Consider the following 22,047-nt stretch of genomic DNA (forward strand, 5'->3'; position numbering starts at 1 on the left):
AAGGTTAAAACAAAGGGTGGGCTTACATTCTTTACTGATCTATTATGATAAAATGTAAATATATAATACCCCTCCCCCCAGCAATAACAGCTAATTTTTGGATTGAGGAACATTTACGGCTTTGAACTCTATTTACACCATGGATAATGGTCAGGGACACAGTTTGTTTTTTTATGAACTTTGTCAGGCTTAGGATTCAAATTCTCACTTCATTTACTAGCTGAACCCCAACTTCCAGGCATTGATTGCCTCACTATAAGTTGGAGCTATTGTGTGTTTTGGAAGAGATAAATTATTTGTGGGTTTTACACATGAATTCTGGAGGGCATGAGGCTAGATCTTAGATTTTACTATGTAAGTGGTGAAAACAGTCTGCCATCCATGAGCAACTAGGTTGATGCCTCAATTTTCATCTCTCTGTGCACCAAGGGGAACTGGACAGCTTCTTTTGCACCTTGGCTTACTTGAAAGTATCACAACTATGGTGTTGAGAAACTCTCCTGGCATTTGGACTTTATCATGACAGCTCAGGACACGATCTGTTTGCTTTAGGGGATGATGAACAGAGTGATTGGTTTTATGAAGGAGAATGTGTCTCCGGATTCACTGTCCATAATCTTCTGCCCAAGTGGGCTCCTGATCACTGCACTGAAGTAGAAAGGATGGATTCCGGCCTGGATAAACTCTCAGACTCCACGTTCCTTTTACCTTCCCGGCCAGCTCAAAGAGGTGAGTGTGGAGACGATGAAAGTCTAGGGCATGGCTTTACGTTCCCTATGGGAAGATTCAGTGTGCTCTGCCTGAGCACTTGCAAGCCTCTGACCATGCATTGCTCTCTGAATCGTGGTGTTAGCTCAGGGTTTGAGGGGATTCAAAGGTGAGTCTCAAAGCTCAGAGTTCTCTTCTCCTATGTCAACCCGTATAGGCTCTGGGGCCATCACCAGTGTACGCTGCATTTAGGAAGCCTGGCATTAGTCGCAGCCACATATCATGGCAATGCTGGTGTATTACTTCTTGAGTACTCATTGGAAGCTTGGAAGATTGGCTCTTACAAGAGACAGGCTTTTGGAAGGACATTCACATGCAAGAAATAATGTCATTTTTTAAGTGGATGGTTTAAAAATACTTCTTTAAATGTAATTGTTTACATTTATGATCATCTTACTGTGTACTTTGACACAAATGCATATCAGCTTTTTTTCAGTTCTAAAGTAGCAGAATGGAGTGGTAAGGGCCCATGACAGGGGACAGAAATGTGATTGTACTTCTATTTTAGTTAGCTCCATGCTCGCAACCAAGTCATTTCACTCTTAGTAATATCAGAACCATTGCCTAAGATGTGTGACAAGGAAGAGGACTGGTGTACAGGTTTCTTTAGCTGTGTACATTTAGGACTCTCAGGAAGTGGCAACCAACCATTGTCTGCTTAGCATGGTTCACCTGCCATCATACTGCTCAGGACAAAGATATGGGCACAGTAAGTCTTTGGCACATAGCCTTGTGAGGATGCTGGGGTAAGGGTTCCAGTGTGTTACAACATCTGTGTTTACATATCTTGTGCATTCAATAACTGAGGCCTTCTTTCCACAGGATACCATGGTCGTCTGAATCGGTTGCCAGGAGCTGCACCTCGTTGCCTCAGGAAGGGGCGGAGAAGGCTGCCTGGGAAGGTGACAGATTTCATGGTTTCTCCTGTGCTGTGGAAGGTGGTAGTCCCCATGGGATTTGCATGCCCTACTGACAATTGAAGGCATCACAAGACTCTCTGGAGTTAATGAAACCAATTGAAATGTTCTGGGAATTGAGAAGGGATAATGACCATTATGTGGGATTTGAATGGCTACAAATGTGAAAGAGAAGCACTTTATCAACATAGACATTCTGACCAAGCAAACATTCCCTGTAGCCTCCATTGTGTGTAAACCTGCTGGCTCAATCTCTCTCTCTCTCCTGCACTTGTTACTAATCCTATATTATTGCATAAGTTAAAAATTAAAAATATCTTTTGACTTCTTTACAACTCCTGAAATGAGGAGTGTGTTTTTATCCTAGAATTGATGTAAAGGATGCAACAGTAAACACACAGAAACAAGCAACCCCTCCCCCACATGAACAGCACTAAGCTTGCTTTGCAGAAGTATAGGAGCTCCTTGTAACGCTCTTCTTTTAAAATTGAATTTATCTTATTTTTAGGTCTCTATGAAGTCCACACTGGCCTAGTACTTGCTTTGTGTCTCACTTGCTCTGTGGCCTTCAATTTGAAATGATCCTAACTCCCTGAATTCTAGGATTATAGGCATGCCCCTAGCGCTTGACCTAATTTGTATTCCAGCTTGGAGACTGAGAAGTAGGCTAAGGCAAAGGTTCCTCATTCAGGCAGGGACCACAGTAAGGAAGAGTTTGTCAGGCACTCAGAACGCCTGCTACGAGGTTGTCTGTTTGCCAAGCCATGCATTTGGTTGTTGGTCAGTCTTCTGGCTGCTGCTTTTTACTGTAGTCTACCCAGAGGACAAATTTCTGAAGTTTAGGACATGGAAAAAGAAAAGAAAAGAGAAGACCATGGACCCTCACTGTGCTGCTTAGGGAGCTCGCCATGACTGGGAGTGCTTCTGTGTACATAGGGTTAAGGACGGTAGAAGATGCTCTGCTGTAGAGGACAGTGCGAAGGTTTCACTTCCCCTTCTGTTGAGCAGCAGAGTCATGTTCTCCCCACCATCTGCTGCTTTGCTTTAAGCTCATATAAAGTAAGAGCCTTCTGCTTCCTGGAAGTGAGTTAGTTCATCTGGAAGGATCTCTCCAGTGTGCCTGGGAGGAACCTAGGGTTTATTGGACCTGCAGCTAATGATCTCAAGTGAATAGGGTGATATGCACTTGTTTAATTCATCTTCATCACCTTAAAGGGAGATCTGTCATTTCTAGCAGAGGTCACCGCTCCCTCCCCTCCCCAGTCCCTCTCCTCTCTTTCTAAACTGTAATCATAAATAATGAGTTTCATTCACAGCTCCCTGCCAGTGAGCTGCTAATTACGTAAAGTACTGCTTGTAATTTACACAGTAATAAACTGTAAATTTAAGTATTACGGCATTTTAAGTTAATAATTTTTCTGCTTTAATAAATAGCTCATTTTTCATCCATCTTTTCCCTTGGCCCCTCTACCATTCTCTGTCTCTGACCTGGAGCCATAAAAAATTAGTGTGCATGGGCCTTCCACTTAGCTCTGCCTCTGTTTAGAATCTGACCTCAAATTAATTTTTCTAAAGCTGGTGCTTCTACTGAAGTGTGTTTCCTACTCTTCAGGTTAATTCATACACACAGTTGAATACAACCAACATCTGCCAAGATACAGATATGTTTTGAGTAATGCTGACACTCATGCCTCTGATGTGACCTGTCACCTTAGCACTTACTCTGGTGTGTGACTCTGGGCTCTGTGTGGGTTGCTGTGGCGAATATCATGTAAATGTGCTACAGTTAGAGGAGGAGAGTGCCTTCACTCTTGCTGTGGGGTTACAGGTATGCTTTCACACTGCAGTCCCCAGAGCCCCAAATGTAAGAGTCAGTTCATACAGCCTTCTGCTTTGACTTTGAAATGATGTGCAAGGGCCAGAACACAGTGGTAATCCTTGTGGGTTTTGTTTCTTGTGGTGGTAGGGATTGAATTCAGGGCCTTGTGCATGCTAGGCAAGCACTTTGCCATTGAACTTTGTGTCCAGCCTGGCTGATTATTTTTGTAAGTAGCAGTTCTTTAACACACATATTTAGAGCACAGATATTTAGGCTTCGCTTGTGGTGGCTGTTGAGCCGCAGTCAGATAGTTCATGGAGCTTAGTGTGTTCTTCTTTTCAAATCTGGCTCCTGTGGTTGCGTTTGGTGACATAGACCTCCATTCTCAATACTTGGGAATCTGGAGCAGGCTTTGAACAAAGCCAGCTTTACCTACATAGTGAAACCATGTCTCAAAACAACAGCAAAAGTGAGTCTTCTGAAAAAGCTTTTCTACATCTTTATACCTCAGTACCGTAGGAAGTATTATTATATTAGTACTCCTGGAAGTATTCCTACATTAAAATTACATACACATGCAAACGATAAACAGTGTATACATACATTGAAACATCACTTTGTATTAGTTTTATATTTCATTTATGTGTCAATCAAAAAAATAAACTTATGGCTGGAGAGACAGACCAAGTTGGTGAAGCGTTTCTGGAGGACTTGAGTCCGTTCCCCGCCCATGTGAGGAGGAGAAAGCCTCAGGTGTGGTGGCATGCTTGTAATCCCAGCACTGGGGAGATGGAGACAGGGAGAGACCTGAAGCTCACCAGCCAGACAGCCTAGTGTGTATGGTAAGCTCTGGCTAAGGTGTAGACAATGCCTGAAGAACAGCTTCCATGCATACACACCCTCATGCATGCTGGAGATGGGCCTGGATTCTGTACATACACACACTAACACATGCCAGAGATGATCCTCTGGCTTCCATATATACTCTTACACATGCCTATACAAATGTACTGCCCCACATATTTACACAAAGCTAAATTTAAAACAGAATAAACCCCAAATCCAACAAACAGTATTTATAACAGCCCTTTTAAAGGCTTTTAAAAAAATTTTTGGATCAGCAGAGAATAGCTAGGTAGTATATAATACTTCTAAGATGGATTCACATAAAAAACAGTTACTGTTGTTTTTTAAGGTTGACATAAACTTGAGGCTGCTTGGCTGGCGTAGTTAGGAAAAACTTGAGCTTGGGGACAGCTTGCGTTATCCACATTTGCTTGTGTGCTTAGATGACACTCTTATTCTTGTCCTCTTAGGAGACGAGCATAAGCAGCCTGGGTACAGAGCGGATTGGCCATCCCATCAGCGACCCCCGGCAGACAGAGTGAGTGCCTGAGCGCCCTGCCCACTGGCTGGCCTGGCTTGTGCCTTGGAGACGGAGGCAGAGAAGGCATTTATAAAGCAACCTTGATATTAGACTTGGGAGCTGAAAGAGGAGATGTAAAGATTGTGCTTCCTAGCAGTTAAGATGGCTGGCAAGATGGCTCCCTGGCTAAAAGTACCTGCTCCCGTGTGACGACCAGAGTTCAGTCCCAGAGTCCTTGGGGAGAGAAAAGAGCCATCTCTCTACAGACTGACCCCACAAGGGTGCTGTGACACACAGATAGCTAATGTCCCAAAATTATGACAGTGGTTTCCTTTTCCCGTCTAGATTAGTGTTTATTTTGTTGTCTGTTATATTTCTAGGTGTTGTATTGGTTAGTGTTCACCACTAAGATGCCATATTTTATTTTATTTTATTTTATTTTATTTTATTTTATTTTATTTTATTTTATTTTATTTTGTTTTATAGCCAGGTTTATTGAGAAGCTGCCTCTGGCAAGTTCACTGGCCCCAAGGATTGAGGAGGTCAGGGGAGTTGCCCTGGGGAGAGAAGAGGGGAAGGGGAAGAGAAAAAGAGAAAGGGCAAGCACACAGAGAAGAGGAGCTAGATGCCATATTTTAAATTCATTTTTCGATTTTAAAAGTTTTGTTTTAATGGAGTTAGGGGAAGGACTGAGGAGCTGAAGGAGTTTGCAACCCCATAGGAAGAACAATATCAACCAACCAGACACCTCCCCACCCCGCCCCGAGCTCCCAGGGACTAAACCACCAACTTAGGAGTGTACATGGAGGGACCTATGGCTCCAGCTGCATGTGTAGCAGAGGATGGCCGTATCTGGCATCAATGGGAGGGGAGGCCCTTGGTCCTCTGAAGGCTCTATGCCCCAGTGTAGGAGAGGGAGCACCCTCATAGAAGCAGGGGGGAGGAGGGTGGGGTAGGGGGTTTGAGGAGGGGAAACCAGAAAGTGGGGATAACATTTGAAATATAAATAAATAAAATAATAAAAAATTAATTTTTTTTTGTTTTAAAATGAAAGCTGATTGCTTCTGTTCTCCTTTAGACCTCTTTAAGGAGAAATCTTTTGTCCTTGTTACCATGGTGAATACAGTGGGAAGCCCAAATATAACTATTCAGGAGTCGTCTGCCTTTCTTGTAAAAGTTTCATCTCCTAAACAGGGGCTTTGCTCTGTGTTTTACCTTCCTACTGGTTCTTGTGTGGCAAAAATTTAAATATTTGCTGAATAAATACATACATATTGGGGCTGGAGAGAGGGTTCAGTGAATCAAGCATAAGAACTTGAGTCTGGGTCCCCAGCACCCACATATACAAGCAGGCAGTGTGGCGGGCCTGCCTGTAAGAGCAGCACTTGAGAAGTAGATCCCAGGGCAAGCTGTCTAGCAGTGAGCTCGAGGTCAGCGAGAGACCATGGCTGAGTAAATGAAGTGGAAACTGACCCAGCAAGACATCAGACCTCAACCTCTGGCCTGCACACACATGTGCACCTGTGAACTTACACACTGCAGACACCTGCACATGTCCAAAAGCCCCACATTTGTATATGCTAAAGCATCTGTATAACTTATTCCTTATATACTATGGTCAGTACCCAAGTCTCACCTAGTCTAGTTTCAGAGTTAGAGCCCTCTTCTGACCGTACAGGCGAGATAAGAGCTGTCAGGCTGTATGTAGTCAGGGTTACTTCACCTATGGCCAGTGCCATCCTTGGGCCGCATGTCTCCCAGTCCTCCGTCCTCACTGCAGTGCCCCCCCCACCCCCTTCTCTTCCTTTGAGCTTTCCTAGCACCTCTTACCATCGTCTTTCCTGTCATTCTCTCCTTAGTTTCTGGTTACCATCAGCTGGGAAAAGAGAACGGAATCAGGTAAGATCACTCTCCGTGGCCATCTTTTTTTTTAATCATTCAGTTTCCTTTTCTTTAGAAAGACTAAAGCGTTGGTTTCTGTTCTCCTCACATTTCTGCATGTGCACATGAGGTGAGTGAGATTCCTGAGAGCTGTGTTCCTCGGCGGCCTCAGGCTCATCTCTGAGGACTATAACCAGTTCTCTCTTAGGTTCCAATGCCGATGTCAGTTTCTTACTAGTAACACACATTTCAAGGGAAGCCTGGGTTTATTTTGGTTTATTAGTCTTTTTTTCCCTGGCTCCTCCTTTAGGGGAACTCTTGATATATCAGGCCTTTGAGTGGTATCCATGATTTAAAAATGACTCATCATAATGGACATGGTTATTTTTATCGATGCTTGAACTGTTTTTAGTTCAGGGATGGGGTTGCTTTACCTTAGTGAAATTGATGGAGACTGAGGGGGAAGTTCTTAGACTTCTCTTGCTCCTTGCTTGGTGGGTGGCCTTTTTGGCTACTACTTAGTAGCTTATTATGTCATATGGTTCACACTTGGAAAGTTCACTTTGAAGTTGTTGGTTCACAATTAACTAGAATAGTGGAAGATAAAAACCAGTGTGTGTTTATGAGGTGACTTTAGGTGGTGAATTTTAAGTTACATATTATAATAAACATTAGAGCAAGTATAATCGCTTTGTCAAGCTTACTCTGTGGAAACAGCGCAAAGCTGAGTGTAATTGGTGTAAAGGAAAGTTCTAGATAAACAGTAAGTAGTGCAGGTTGTGGGCAGGCAAGGAAGGGGTCGTGAAGGTGGCTGGCATGCAAGAGACTCGGGACTGTTAAGCTAGCGTGTGGATCATATTTGCTTCAGAGTATGCAGAGGCAGAAGGGGACTTGTGGCTGTCACTTGCTCTATGTCAGTGATGTACATGCACCATGAGTTTCAGCTATTTTCCTAAGTTGCAGAGTGGTGTATACCAGCTTCACTTCTGCTCTTTTGAAGCCCATTTCAATTACCACTCTTTCTCTCTTAAGTCGTTAAGTTACCCATTTTTCAAAGGAATGCTTATTGTGGGGAGAAGTGCAGTGCAGTGCTTTGTACACAGTACCCCATTTGATCCTCAGTGCTTTGTACACAGTACCCCATTTGATCATCAGCCTCATTTTTGGGTTTATAGTTTTGATGCTGAGGATGTCCTGCTAACACACGCACTGAGCTCTTCACCCTCTCTTAGTCATCTTTTAAGGTCAATAGAAACTGAAATTGCTATATGGCCTGAAAAGCAGTACTTCAGCTAGCCCTGCCAGTAACCCTATTATAGGCAAGGTGGCCAGTGATCCACCCTGGAGAGCAGGCTAGCAAAGCTCGCAGGAGATACCGCTCTTAAACGTACAGCAGCTCGATGGTACACTCACCCGAGCACTCTAACTCCAGGCACCTTCTCTTTACACTATACTCACCACTGCACTGGAGTGTGCTCTGCAGTTGTCCCTGAAAAGGTAATTTCGTGCTAGCCTTCCTGGGAAAGGGCTGATGCACAGTGGATATTTGCGAGGTGTAAGTTCCTGGACTGTCCATTAAGAAGTACTGTGTTTGACCTGTAAGTGATTATTGCATGAATGTTTTGTCTGGCAGGCAATAGTTGTTTGTTCTGTGCTGGGACATTTATGGACGTAAGGTTAGACATGCATACCCTTATTGAATGGTGGGGGTGTTCATGGCAGGAGGGTTGGACATTGTTAAAGAAAGCCTGAAGGCTGCTTTTTGGAATCAGGTCTGTTTGATTTAAGCCATACTGAAATGATCTCATTCATCTCCACAGTTTAATCCACTCTCCCCTCTTTACTCCCTGGATGTTCTTGCTGATGCTTCTCATCGAAGGTGCTCACCTGCACACTGCTCTGCCAGGTAATTGGCTTCCAGTGGCTATTATTTTCTTTTGGAAAATTCTGTGTCCCTTTTCATAACACTTGAGATTATATAGTATATGTGCAGAGGATCCGATTTGATCCTCACAACAATCTTCAGAGGTAATTTGGAGTTTCACAGATGCAGAAGCAGGCTGAGTAGTTTTCCTGTGATCACCTGCTTCTGTGATTCAATCGGCACTGTGGCCTATGTCTTCTGCCTCACATGTCACATGATTTCTGCTGCTAAAAGCCCATCCTCAAAGAATATTATCAATGCCTCCGTCCTGACCTGCAAAGCCCTGCATAACTGGTTTCTGCCAACATGGCCACCTTCCTCTCATCCAGTCCTGCCCCTCTCAGTATCAGGCAGTACTGGGGAGCGTCATTTCCTTATACAGTGGCAGCCCGTGCTGTCCTGGCCCTTGCTCTCATGTTGCTTTGCATGGAAAGCTCTCGGAGCCCCTGGATACCTAGGGGTCACGGCAGCCCCATCTGCTTACTGTATCTGTTTCCATGCAGTGCTTACCCTGTCTGTCATGACACTGCTGTATACCAGTTTCTTTAAAATTCCAGCCCTACCCCATTGGCTTTCTCAAGGTGCAGAGACCTTGTCTTATTCCCTGATAAATCCCTGCACAAAGGTCTAGCACTTGTTAAACACTTTTTATGTCATTACGGATTCTCTTAATTCAGGTGACATGGACGTTTGATGATGGCATTTCTTAGCAGTGTTATTGTGTGTAGAACAGCTAAGAGTTTAGACCAAAGAACTCTTGTTCTATTTTTGGTAGCATAAAGGATTTCATTTCCAAGGTTCTGATGCTTTTTGTGTTGTTTTGTTTTTGGTTGGTTGTTTGGTTTTGTTTGTTTGTTTGTTTGAAACAGGCTCTCTCATATGTAAACCTGGCTGTCTTGCAGCTGTATAAAGTAGGCTGGCCTTGAACTCACAGAAATCCACCTGCCTCTGCCTCACAAATGCCTGTCTTCTGTTGTTTTTTTTTTTTTTTTTTTTTTTTTTTTTTTTTTTTTTAAGTCAGCTCTTAAGTAAATGTGCTCAGACTCATCCTGTAGACTACACAGTAGAAGTTAACTGTTTGGACATAGTTCCATAGGGTTTGGATGATGAGCCATAGTTCATAACCTACTGCTAGATCTTTCTAAGAAGTATTTTAATAAAGATAGTCTTTTGAAAAGAAAGGCCACTCAATAGTGTTGCTATGAATGTGGAAGAGTGGGGTGATACAAACTTCTCCCATAGGCCTTTCCTTCAGTGTCAGGCTGCTTGATTTTCATTCATTCATTCATTCACCATTTGCTGACTCCTTACTATATACTAGGCTCTTTGTCTAGAACTGAAGCTCTAATGAAAAAAATCAGGTATGGAAACTGACAGCTATGGTAACAGTTTGCACAGAAAAGCTATGCCACACACAGGCAAGTATCCTAATGCAGGCCCATGGGAAGTTTTCCAGATTTTAGTCCAAAGAAGGGCACACATCTGTATTTTGTTTTGATACTAGAGCAGTGGCCGTGTGTGGTCTTTGGGACAACCAGCTGAGCAGCACCACACAAATCCAGCACATGGGATTACTCCGCCCTCCTTCCTCACGTCCACTACCTGGACTCCACTAAGGGGAGCATTGCCTCTTCTCTCTTCCATTAGAAGCCTCGCTTGTGGCCAGGACCCAGAGCTGGATTCCTGATCCTCTGCACATCCTGTAATATCATTATTGTTGCTCTCTTGACTGATGATGTGTGTGGCTAGCCTTGGGAACATTAAGTAGTCTCAGCCAAGCTTCTAGTACACACAGCTGAGGGCCGTGCTGCTGCTGCTTTGAGCTCTTGCTAGAAACAAGGAGAGAGAATGGAGATGATGGCCAGTTGTCATTGTCTTATCTTTAGGTAACAGTCCAAATTAGTAGGCTGCACGCATGCTCTTCTGAGTTTGGGGAAGAAAAAAGTTTGAATTAACATTCATTACCTTATCCTTACATTTTTCTTTGTTTTAAGTTATATGTGTGTTTGTCCTAAAACCACATGTGTATGTATTTTCTCTGTGTATGATGTGTATAACATCTGCTGTTCCTAACAATTTTCACTTAATGAAGCACACGTAAAGGTTTGCCAGGTGCTGCTCTATGAGAATGGTCAGCGCAGACATCTGAAGTTGTCTGAAGTGAAGGTTTCAGAAAACAGGAGTGGGAAACACTGAGGTCTTGGGTATAGTGCTCAGCACTGAGGTCCTGGGCAGCATGGTGTCATTGTGGCAGGACCTGTGTGACTCCAGCTCATAAGATGGGATTGGAACCACGCAGTGGGTTTTAGGAAGAGTGGACTGTTTAACCGAAGCCTGGTATCGGGGACAGGCTGTGGAGGAGCGGGGTGCTAGGGAAGAGGCAGCGGAGACCGCACTAAAGAGGGTTTCGAATGGAGGGTTTATCTCTTCCTTGTCCCATTTTATTTGTAGTAGGAAGAAATTTCTTTCAAAGCATCTGGGCAGCATTGGGAATTTTACACCCATCATTAGAACGATTTGTGCGCGTGTGTGGTGACTGTGTTATCATTAGTGGTATAATTTTATTTTGCAAAGAGAGAAGTGTTTCCTGTTTTATCGCAGCTTTCCCTGAGGAGGGCTGCTGTATTAATTTGCTGTATTGCCTCCTGGCTGTTCCCAGGCTGTTTTTCCTCTTCATCATGGAATTTTTAATGGCCCTCGTGCCTCTTGGGAAGCGTGTGAGGAAGAGCTCCTCGGGGAGTGCTTCCCCTTTCTCACATGCCTATAATTACTCTCCTTTAAGAGCACAAAGAGTCTGATAATCACGCCAGGCTCAGGCTCGGAAGGTTCCCTCCTGCCAGGGAGCTGAGCTGAGCTACCTCCTTGCTGGACACTGCCGGTCACATTCAGCTCGACTTCAGCATCTGAACATGGCCCCCTCCAAAGCCACATACAGCCTGGGATCTCAGAATAAGCTGAGGCCACTGGGGTGTGACATGTGTCCTCAAGGACTAGTTGAGCATTTCACTACAATCAAATGACTAACGAGACCTAGTTAAGGGTAACACTGTGTGGGTGTGGCATATGCCGGGGTGGGAAGGAGACTTGTGGTTGTACCATTTAGTAAATTTGGAGGTTCACCCTAAAAATACTTAAGTTTGATGATAGTTTTCAACCCTGACTACTTCGGAGTCATTTGAGAAGCCTTAAAAAAAATGCATTCATGGGCAATAAGGGAGATGGCTTAATTGGTAAGAAGTTGTACAAACACTAGGACTTGAGTTTGATCCCTAGCACCCATTTTCTTAAAAAGTGGGGTGCCACAGTGTGGATCTGTAATCTCAACACTGACCAAGCAGAGACAAGAGAATCCCTGGGATTTGCTGACCAGCCGCCGACTCACTCGGATAAGAGTGTTGGATTTACCTGGGTAAACACTTAACCTACTTGTTCCTCAGTTTCCACATGTTTAAAGTGGAACTTTTCTTATGGGACTAGTGGGGATCAAAATGAAATGGTGTATGTAAATATTCAGCAGCCTGGCAACCACCATTATTTTTGACTTACTTCCTTACCTGTCCTTAGGATGATTTCAATTTTAAGACCTTTGAGCTCGCTCCAGTCTTCTTTGCTAATAAGATACCGTGCAGATTCTTGAGGACTTTAAGTGGCCTCAAATTGACTCTTAAGAAGAAACATTTGGACAGTGTTTAGGTAGAGAGAGAGAGAGACCTTCCTGCCCATTAGAGAGTTGAAATATGATGGGCCTAGCTCATTGTAATTCATTTTATCTGTTCATAAGCCTTACGATCTGCATATCAGAGTTGTGTGCCCAGCTGGCTCTACCACTTGACAAGGAGTTTCAAAAAGCAAGAAGACGACTCAATTCATGCTATTAATTTTGACCTTTGGAGCCATAATAAACAGCCTCAGGTTTTACCCCAGGGCTTGGGGGAAGGGACCTTTTATGAGTCCTCTGTCTGTGTGGGGTGCTATGACACACAGCAGCTCCAGCTCAACTCTTTAGTGCCTGGGTTTCAGCCGTGTCAGAGGAAGGGTTTTGCTGTAATGGTGTCTGCATACATCCATAGGTTATCCAGGCCTGTTGTACAACCTCCTGCTGCATGGCACACAGTTCTTAAATCTCCTTCTCTTAGAGGGGCTTATTTACAGGAGCTCTTGGATGGTTGCCATGTTATTGCCTGTGTGGAGTGATGAAAGCACTTTCTTTCTGTCTTTCCATTGTGATGCACATTTTCCCAAGAGTGTGATTCCTGAGGGTGACATAGCCTTGGTCTTGCCAAGGGAAGAGTATAAAGGCAGTTTTAAGTGCTGTGAGCCCGTAGCCACAGGCTACTGAGAGGTAGGAGGCAATGAAGGAATTGTCAGGGTTTCTTCTTTTGCTAGATCAGCGCTTGTCTCTTGTATGCTTGTGAAGTGGGTTTCTCCCCTCATGCTATGGGCCTTCATTTTTAGCCCCTGTGCAGGACGATGAAGGAAGATCTTTCTCCTACTGGGTGTTTAATAAATGCCAGGAACCCTGAAAATACACTCAGAGGTGAGGGAGGGTTCCCCTGCTTCTCCAGATGTAGCCACCCTGTCCCTCATTCCACCCAGTTCTTGACTTCTTCCTTGATTATGACTCCTTGTCTCAAAAGTATTAGTTCTCTGACTCCCACCATGCTGTGACCTCCTGGGGACATGCAGTCACCATGGATCAACTCTGTGTGCCTCCAGCAGAGTGTTTTACATGGGGCAAGTCTCTAGAATTTTTTTATTAGAAAGGTTGAAGTGAATGGATTTGTAATTAAGGAGAATAATTAAAATATATGATATGTATGACCTTTGTTCCTTACTAACACCAGTTTTTCCTCGGGTGTTATGTAAGTAGAAAATAGAGCAGGTAAAACCTCTTCTTTTTTAAACACCCAAACTGAACTTTTTCATAGCTTTTAAAAACAAGCAGTTTTGAAGGTGAACTGTTCCTTACACTAGCTTGCCTTTGGCAGACAAAGACGGCTTTAGCTGTCTCCAAGAGACTTTCAGTATCTTTGTTCTATACCAGAAACAGTATCTCCTCTCCCCTCTCCCCTCTCCCCTCTCCCCTCTCCCTTCCCCTCCTCTCCCCCTCCCTCCCCCTCTCCTTTCTACTCTTCTTTCTTTCTTTCTTTCTCTCTCTCTCTCTCTCTCTCTCTCTCTCTCTCTTTCTTTTTCTTTCTTCTTTTTGCCAGCACTAGTTGTATTAAACATGCATGTATTTCTTTCAAAGTATCAAAGTATTTCCCCCCTAAAAGTACATTCCTGCCCCTGGGACACAGTAATCTGCCCAGTTACCTAAGTAACTCTGCAGGCCGGGCAGCTCACCTGATCCTTCCACAAATAAAGTAGAAATGCTGTGTTTACAGGAGCATAGAAAGAGTTCTCTTTTCATTAATTGTTAATCACCATTCACCTTCACAGAAGAATTTAGAGACTGCTTAGGAAGGAATATATTTTTTAAAGTATATTAATTATTAATAATTATTCTGCTTAGCTATCCCCATACCTGCTTCTTTGAGTGTATGTGTACATGTTGGTGCTGTATTTGTGTATGTGTGTGTCTACATGCTTGTACATGGAGACCAAAAGTCACCATTGGGTGTCTTCCTGAGCTGCTCTGCACCTTAGGTTTCTACTTTTATTTTTTGCATCTATTTTGGAGGTGGGATGGGAGGCATATGTGCACAGCACTCATGTTGAGGTCAGAGGGTCGTTTGTGGGAGTTGGTGCTTTCGTTTCACCACGTGGGTCCTGGGCATCAAGTCCAGGCCCTCAGGCTTGGCATCAAGCACTTTAGTCCACTGAGCTCTCACCAGCCTCCAGGGGACTCTAGGGGTCCATTTGTCTCTACTTCCCTAGTGCTGGGACTGCAAATGCATGCCATTGTGCCTGGCCTTGATGTGAGTGTGGGGGTCCAAACTCAGCTCTCCATTAACACATACCACGCGCTTTACCAGCTGCTGCCTCCCCTGTAGCTTCTAATCTCCAATCTCTGGCAAATGCCACCACACTCCACAGGAGGAGATGATGACACCAGCAGGAGAAATGCTGATCCCACACTCATACTGTGAAGGATGGGCCTGACCCATGCACTCACTGACTGTGGCCAGAGTCTTGGGGCCCAGCCAGATGAAATGGAGCAAGGGAAGAGTGGGTTCTTGGCTTATATGCTGAGAATATTTGTATTATTTATATTTAGTTAGCATTTAGTCTGAGTATTTAGACTGTGTAATTGACTAGATTGGTTTTGGGGGTAACTCCATAATTATCACAGAGGCTATCAGAATTATCCAGGAGCAAATTTCAAAATAAACCTTTTACTGATTTTGTACACTAAATACAGATCTTAGCCAGATGTGTATTTTATGAAAACTTATGTGATTCTAGTAATCATTTGTCACACTAGTTGAGAGTGACGCTGTAGCCTGGTAGACACACAGGCCTAACTTCTGCATAGCCTTCTTTGTTCCCAGAGCAGCTGGGAGGCTCCCTGCCCAGCATATGTTGTCTGTAGCGCAGGACCAACACTGCTCTCATTCTCTGGTTAGGTCTAAGTCTTCTGCCTTGCCTGATAGGGAGGCTCTGCAGGCTGATGAGCACGACTCTTCCTTCTCCTTCCTGGGAGCTGGTTTTGTTGTTGCTCTCTGGTGAGAACTGACTGGCACTGTCACAGTGAAAGGACTTACACTGAGTAGCAGCACAGTAAAGAAAGGCCAGGAGTCGGATCCTGCAAGTCAGGATGTGGGTGGGAGCTGTCTCTTTAGTATTTTCTTCCCTTAAAATATTTTTATATCCATTTTTGAATTATTTTGGGATACACAACCAGAACAACTTGGGTAGGAAACAGAAGGCTCAACAGTTGTCTGTCTACTGCAGCAGTCTCTGGGCTAGCCTGAGCTCCCAGAAACGAGCACAGCAGGCTCCCTTTCTGGTCTCCTTGTTCTGAGCGCCCAGCTCCTTCTCCTTAGGCTTGTTCCGAGTCCTTGTCCTTCTTTGTTCTCGTCAGGTTCTCCCCAAGCAAGCAGAACTCAGTCCCAGTGTGCCCTGTTATCAGGGAGGAGGGACTTACTGCCCCTCTTGACAGAGTTTGTTTCTCCTCAAGTCCCAACAAGGAAGGGACACAGAATAAAATCCCTCCCATGTTTTCAGCCTACCTCCTCTGAAACAGCGCTCCAGTGTGGAGCTTGGTTTCAGTGTTGTATGAGGGCAAGCGTGTTTATACGAGCGTGAGGGATGCATGTGCCTTCTCTGTCTCAATGCTCTAGTCTCTATTACATACATCTGTTCCCAGAAAAGCCACGAAGCTGCAGCTCAGACTTGGTTGGAAGACTTGTAAAAGCAGGAGTGCTCTGCTCATCACTGTGTTCTTAGTGCTTAGTACTATGTGTGGCACATAGTAGGTGTTCACTTAGAGCCTAGTGAATGATAGAAAATGCAAACAAAATAAACTTTTACAGTTAAGCAAAACGATCAACTAATGTTTATTTTATGGGGTGTGGGGAGCTTGGTTTGCTTAGGAATCCTGCAATTCTTTCCCCTCTGTAACTAGAGAACGTTCCAAAAGTTGAAGCAATTAGAATGTCCCAGGAAGCTGTTAGAGGTGGGGCTGGAAAATAAACCTTGAGAGAGGATGAGCGGAGATGTTGGGATTGTTTAGTTGAGGAACAGCTGACTTTGTTTAGTGTTGCTCATGAGGGACAGGGCTGGAGAGTGTAGGCTGCTCTGAGCTTGCCAGTCCACCACAGCCCATGGACATACAGTGCACATGATGGTGTGCATTGCTAGAAGTTTTTCTATAGCTGCTATAGTTCCACTTAAAGTGGTTAAGATTTTAACATTTTGATACAGTAACAAATTCAGTTTTTACTTAAAACATATTTCTTGAAAGTGTGTGGTAAGTATTCCTGAGTACATACATAAAGAAGTTGATAATCTGGGCTTTTAACCACATTACAGACATAAACCAAAAATGCAAAGGTTGGGAAATGATAGATATGATATAGATTAACGCCATTCTACATCTGTTAATTTTCTGTGTGTGGCTGTTTGCCGGCACATAGTGTGTGCACCACGTGTGTGCAGTGCCTGTGGAGCCTCAAGAGGGCCCTGGAGTGACAGTGGCTCTGAGCTACAAAATGGAAGCTGGGAATCAAAGCTGGGTCCTTTGCAGGAGCAGCCAGTGTGCTTAATCACCAAGCCAGCTCTTCGGCCCATAAGTGCTGCTTCTGAAGTAATGTGGGGTTGGTTTGCTTTTGTCTTTGTACTATCCTTTGAAAAAGATTTAAAAAGTAAATCTTGACAGGAAGAAACCCAGATCCCTGGTACCTCTTGCTCCTGTCCCCATTTCCATTTCCTACTGTCCTGATCTAAGAACTGCTCCCAACACTTATTCTGAGAAGGACATCGGTAGTTTTTTGTTTTTGATAAGCTTACAGTGAAGAGAAAAGGTGGCTTACACACACCCGACGTCTCTGTGGCTGAGTGTGCCCGAGTTGGGTGAAAGCATGGGGTGGGTAGAGTTTCCATCTGTGTAGTTAGGGCCCTTGTGTGGAAAGGTGCAGTTCTGATCTGTGCATATGTCTGATCAGGAACACAATTCTGTACTGCCGCATTCTTTCCTGCCTAAGAAAAGTGGCATCAAAAAAGTGGCATCAAAGTGTCTGTCCCTCCATTCAGACAGAAGTCCTGTGTGCTTTTGGTGCTCAGTCCACATGCCGGTTAAAGCTGTTCAGTGGATCTGTGTAAGGTATAAGAAATCAACCATTTTTATTACTTTTCCCATTTATTCAGAATTAATTGTTTCAGCTTTCAGAATTAACATCATGAGGTATATAACTTGAAGTTAACTCTTGCATGTAGGACAGAGTGATCAGTATAGATGATTTAAATGTATTTTCTTTTTTCCTTTTGTTTAGCTTTAGGGGGAAAAAAAGACCTTGCTATGTAGATCTGGGAGTCCAGTACTTGGCTATGTAGCCCAGGCTGGCTTTGAGCTCCTCCTGCCTGTCCTCTGAGTGGTAGGACATCGAATGTGTGCATGAACACATACAGATACACACAGATACACACACACACACACACACGTGAGTGCACTGAATCCCCTGGAGATGGAAGTACAGCAGGTCTAAGCCACCTCATGTGGGTACTGGGAAGGGAACTTGGGTTCTTGCAATTCCTGGTTGTCCTCTCCAGTCCCACATACTGGACTTTGTTTTGTTGTTGTTGTTGTTGTTGTTTTTCTTTTCTTTTTTTTTTTAAATGGGTTATAGCTTCTTTTTTTAATTGTGACAAAATATAAATAATATAAATTTTATAATTTTAATCTACTTTTCAGGGTTCACTCATTTGTTTGACCATTTGATTTTTAAATTCTTCTTCCTGTAAGTCCTGGCTACCATGTTCTTAATGAGGATCAACGTTTGCCCTGCTCTCAGGATAGTAGATCATTGGGTAATTATGAAAGAAGTGTAAATATGGTGCCTGCTTTCAGGATCCCCGTTCTAATCTCAGGGGGATTAAGCCTCATTAGGGAAGCATGATGTATGTTCACCAGTCAGATAATGATTCTGGCGGCACATGAGCCCTGCAGTGGTGACGGAAAGCTTTGTGTGAAAGTGACACACAGTCAGCTTCATCAGACTGCAGGGAAGGAGCAGGTAGGGGACTGAGATGTTACGGTAGCTCGTCCACTGTCAAGTCTAACGTTTTCTGGACAATCTTGCTTTCCTAGCTTAGATTATTTTGGTGTTTAATTTGTGAAATAAGTGGGAAATCCAACAGTTTAACACATTGACACATAATTTATATTTTTAAGATCACAGAAACCAAATGTTTAACTTGTGATATAAACAGTATTAAAAATCCAAATTATGCTTGGGGTGCATGATATGAAAATTCACAAGGAAGCAATAAAAAGTTAAAAAAAAAAAAAAAAGAAGGCAACCCAGATTACCAGGGCTAGAGGCTCTGCTGGCTCAGTGCTCAGTGGTGGAGAGCCCTTGACCCAGCGCTCACTGGCGGCTCACTGCTGTGTAGCTCCAGCTCCAGGAGAGCCTCATCCCTTCTCCTCCTCCATCCTCTACAGGCATCGGGCATGCATAGGATGTATAGACATAAATAAAAAAATTAAAAATCTAGATTATCCAGTGGCAGTAGGGTTGAACTTTTTTTGTGGGTTTTTTCTTTTTAAGATTTGGGGGGGGGGGGGGGTGGGGGGATGGCTCAGCGGTTAAGAGCACTGACTGCTCTTCCAGAGGTCCTGAGTTCAATCCCCAGCATCCACATGGTGGCTCACAACCATCTGTAATGGGATCCAACGCCCTCTTCTGGTGTGTCTGAAGACAGCTGTAGTGTACTTACATACTTAAAATAAATCATTCTTTAAAAAAAAAAAAATCTTTTTTTTTTTTTTTTTTTTGATGGTGGTAGTGGTAGTTTTTTGTTTGTTTGTTTGGCTTTTGAGACAGGGTTTCTCTGTGTAGCCCTGGCTGTCTTAGAACTCACTCTGTAGACCAGGCTGGCCTCAACTCAGGGATTCACCTGCTTCTGTCTCTAGAGTGTTGGGATTAACTGTGTGATCACCACTGCCCAGCAGGGTTAAACATTTTATAATTCTATGTAAATGCCCCTGTTCATGGATCATTAAGATCCTTTCAGTGCCTTCCTTATCCTGTGGAAGTAGGTATTTCATTAGTAAGTTCAGCTCAATTGCAGTTAGAGCTTATATGGGAAAGCACTGTAAAAACTGATGTAAGGAAACATATTTACTCTAAACTTGAATTTCTGCTTCCCTGAAATCTGATATGCAGTTGAGAGTGCCAGGTGCTGTGGGTGCTGAGTAATTCTGAGTGTGTGCAGAAGCTGCAGTGGGAGTGCAGGAGATGGCGCCTGCTTTGTTACCCTGGATCTGTAGCGGGGCAGAGGCTTCATGTGGACAGCATGGTACCTCATAACAAGGGTCGCGATGTTAACATCTTTCTTCTTCCTCTTCTTTCTCTTCTCATTTCTGCAGGCAGGCAAGTGTACACTGGGGACCACCATGTCCACGTGACATTAAAAGGAAACGGAAACCTGTGGCCTCAGCATCTTTTTCTAGCCCTAGTCCAGGTGATTACATACAGTTGTCATTTATAGACCACCATTGTGTCCTGAATGCTAAGTTGTGTGTCTTATATACCTTTCCCTGTAATCTTTGTGATAAGGAATCTCTAATCCTGTTTTGTGTAAGAAGTTTGGTGCTGACAGTAATTTTCACAGGTCTCTCTGACAGTGGAGTCTGCTTTTTCATCCTGTCACTAGGCTTTCTGTGTTCCTCTGTCAGCTGTCCCTAGCTGTCTGAACCTTTGCAGGAGTGAGGTCTATGCTGAAGCACAGCAGCTAGATAGCAGCATGGGCAGTGGTCAGTGGGTACCTGGGTTCCTTTACTCTCTTCTTTAAAAAATAATTTTTATTTTATTTTACATATTTGTGTGCCTGGTACCCATGGAGGCCAGAAAATCCTAGATGATTATAAACCGCGTGTGGGTGCTGAAATTGAACCTGGGTCCTTTGGAAGAACAGCCGTGCTTTTACCCACTGACTCCCTGGCTCTTTCCTCCCCTCCCCTCCCCTCCCCTCCCCTCCCCTCCCCTCCCCTCCCCTCCCCTCCCCTCCCCTCCCCTCCCCTCCCCTCCCCTCCCCTCCCCTCCCCTCCCCTCCCCTCCCCTCCCCTCCCCTCCCCTCCCCTCCCCTCCCCTCCCCCTTCTCAGTATTTTGAAATAGGGTCTTACTGTATAGCTCTGGCTGTCCTTCAACTACATAAGACTGTAGACCAGAATGGGCTTCACCATACAGGGACCCACCTGCCTCTGCCTCCTAAGTGCTGGGATCAAAGGCGTGTGCTGTTATGCCAGGCCCTGTTTACTTTCTTCATTGACAAACGTAGTGCATTCTCACTGGCTGTGTATAATAGTGTGCCCATTTTTACTCATCATGAAATGTCTAATTAAAAACAAATTTTCCAGATAAACCTTTTTTGTTTCTATATAAAATGTATACCAATTGTTAGAAACCAAGATAGCAGCTGTCTTTGATGGGAGAGTGCCTAAGAGAGGACACAGAAAAATCTGGGGCTCTGGAAATGTTTTACATTACAGACTGGAAAGGAGCATGTAAATGTTTTTAGCTTTACACTTAGGATGTGTATACTTTACCACACATGTTAGGAAGTTTGTTGAATTTCAAGCTCATCATAAATTAGTTTCCCTAGATAAACTACAGGTTGAACATCTCTAGTTTAAAACAATCCAAACTCTGAAGCAATTCAAAATATGAAGGCATTCATTGGTGGTGCACACCTTTAATCCCAGCACTTGGGAGTCAGAGGCAGGTGGATCTCTGAATTTGAGGCCAACCTGGTCTACAGAGTGAGTCCAGGACAGCCAGGGCTACACAGAGAAACTCTGCCTTTGAAAAACAAACAGAAACAAGAAACTTTTGGGCACTGACATGCGTAAGTAAGTAGACTTCTCCACCTGGCTTTTTATGATGGGCGCAATCAGAAGCACGCATGGTAACAAATCACACGTATGACCTCTTTCAGCTGTGAGGATGTTTGTGACACAGGCCTGCACCCAAAGCAGTTCTGTACCCAGACAGCTGGGCTAAAGCTTACCTAACCTGTGCTACACATCACGTACTTGAGGTCAGTTGTGAGCTGAGAGAGGATAGAGAGCAGGCAGGTGCGGCCCCCACCTTGCCTTTAAGAGTGACTTTTCTCATGCTCTCAAGTGTCCCTCTTTGAGCTTCTGTTTGGGGTGACTGTTAATCTGTGGCTCATCCTGAACAATTATCTCAGGCCTAATGGTTACTGTGGTGGGTTCCACCTGGCCAGGCTGTGAGCTAGGCAGTTTGTCTACAGTACTTGACTCAGCCTCTGCCTCAGCTTTAAGGACGGATGCAGTTCTTCTTCGTATTCCCACTGATCCATGCGTAAGTCACCTTCTGAAAGCAAATGCAGTAACTTTCAGGGTCAGAGCAGACATTTCCCTCCCACGCCAGATTCGCCCTTTAAACTCTTAGGCATCCTTTGTATGTATAATAGGATTGTTCCAGGCTGTGAGACTCAGCTCACTCCTTGTCTCCCCTGCATTGTTTAAAGAATTTAAGCCTTTCCTCTTCATTTTTGTTCTCCCCCCCCCTTAATGCCTTGGTCCTATTTCTTGCTTTTAATTCTCCCCACCCCACCCCCCAGTTCTGGGGATCAAACCTAGGCAAGCCCTCATGTCCAGAGACAAGTACTGTACTGCTGAGCTACACCCCAGTCCGGCTTTAATGCTTTATGAGAACAGAACCACTGGGAAGAGTTTATTCCACA

General features: G+C 44.1%; 1 protein-coding gene across 2 annotated transcripts in view; it reads left to right on the forward strand.

Annotated features, from left to right (window-relative positions):
• Gpatch2l (G-patch domain containing 2 like) overlaps positions 1 to 22,047 on the forward strand; it is a 51,240-nt gene that overhangs the window by 18,779 nt on the left and 10,414 nt on the right. Inside the window, exons 4-9 of one of the 2 annotated variants that reach the window (XM_021201688.2) lie at positions 553 to 729; positions 1,591 to 1,670; positions 4,821 to 4,888; positions 6,730 to 6,769; positions 8,572 to 8,657; positions 19,705 to 19,799. In XM_021201688.2, coding sequence (XP_021057347.1) covers positions 553 to 729; positions 1,591 to 1,670; positions 4,821 to 4,888; positions 6,730 to 6,769; positions 8,572 to 8,657; positions 19,705 to 19,799 — 546 coding nt within the window. The remainder of the gene's footprint in view (positions 1 to 552; positions 730 to 1,590; positions 1,671 to 4,820; positions 4,889 to 6,729; positions 6,770 to 8,571; positions 8,658 to 19,704; positions 19,800 to 22,047) is intronic. The other variant, XM_021201690.1, reaches the window with a different exon arrangement.

This window comes from Mus pahari, chromosome 7 (genome assembly GCF_900095145.1).
Source record: "Mus pahari chromosome 7, PAHARI_EIJ_v1.1, whole genome shotgun sequence".
NCBI classification, from domain to species: domain Eukaryota; kingdom Metazoa; phylum Chordata; class Mammalia; order Rodentia; family Muridae; genus Mus; species Mus pahari.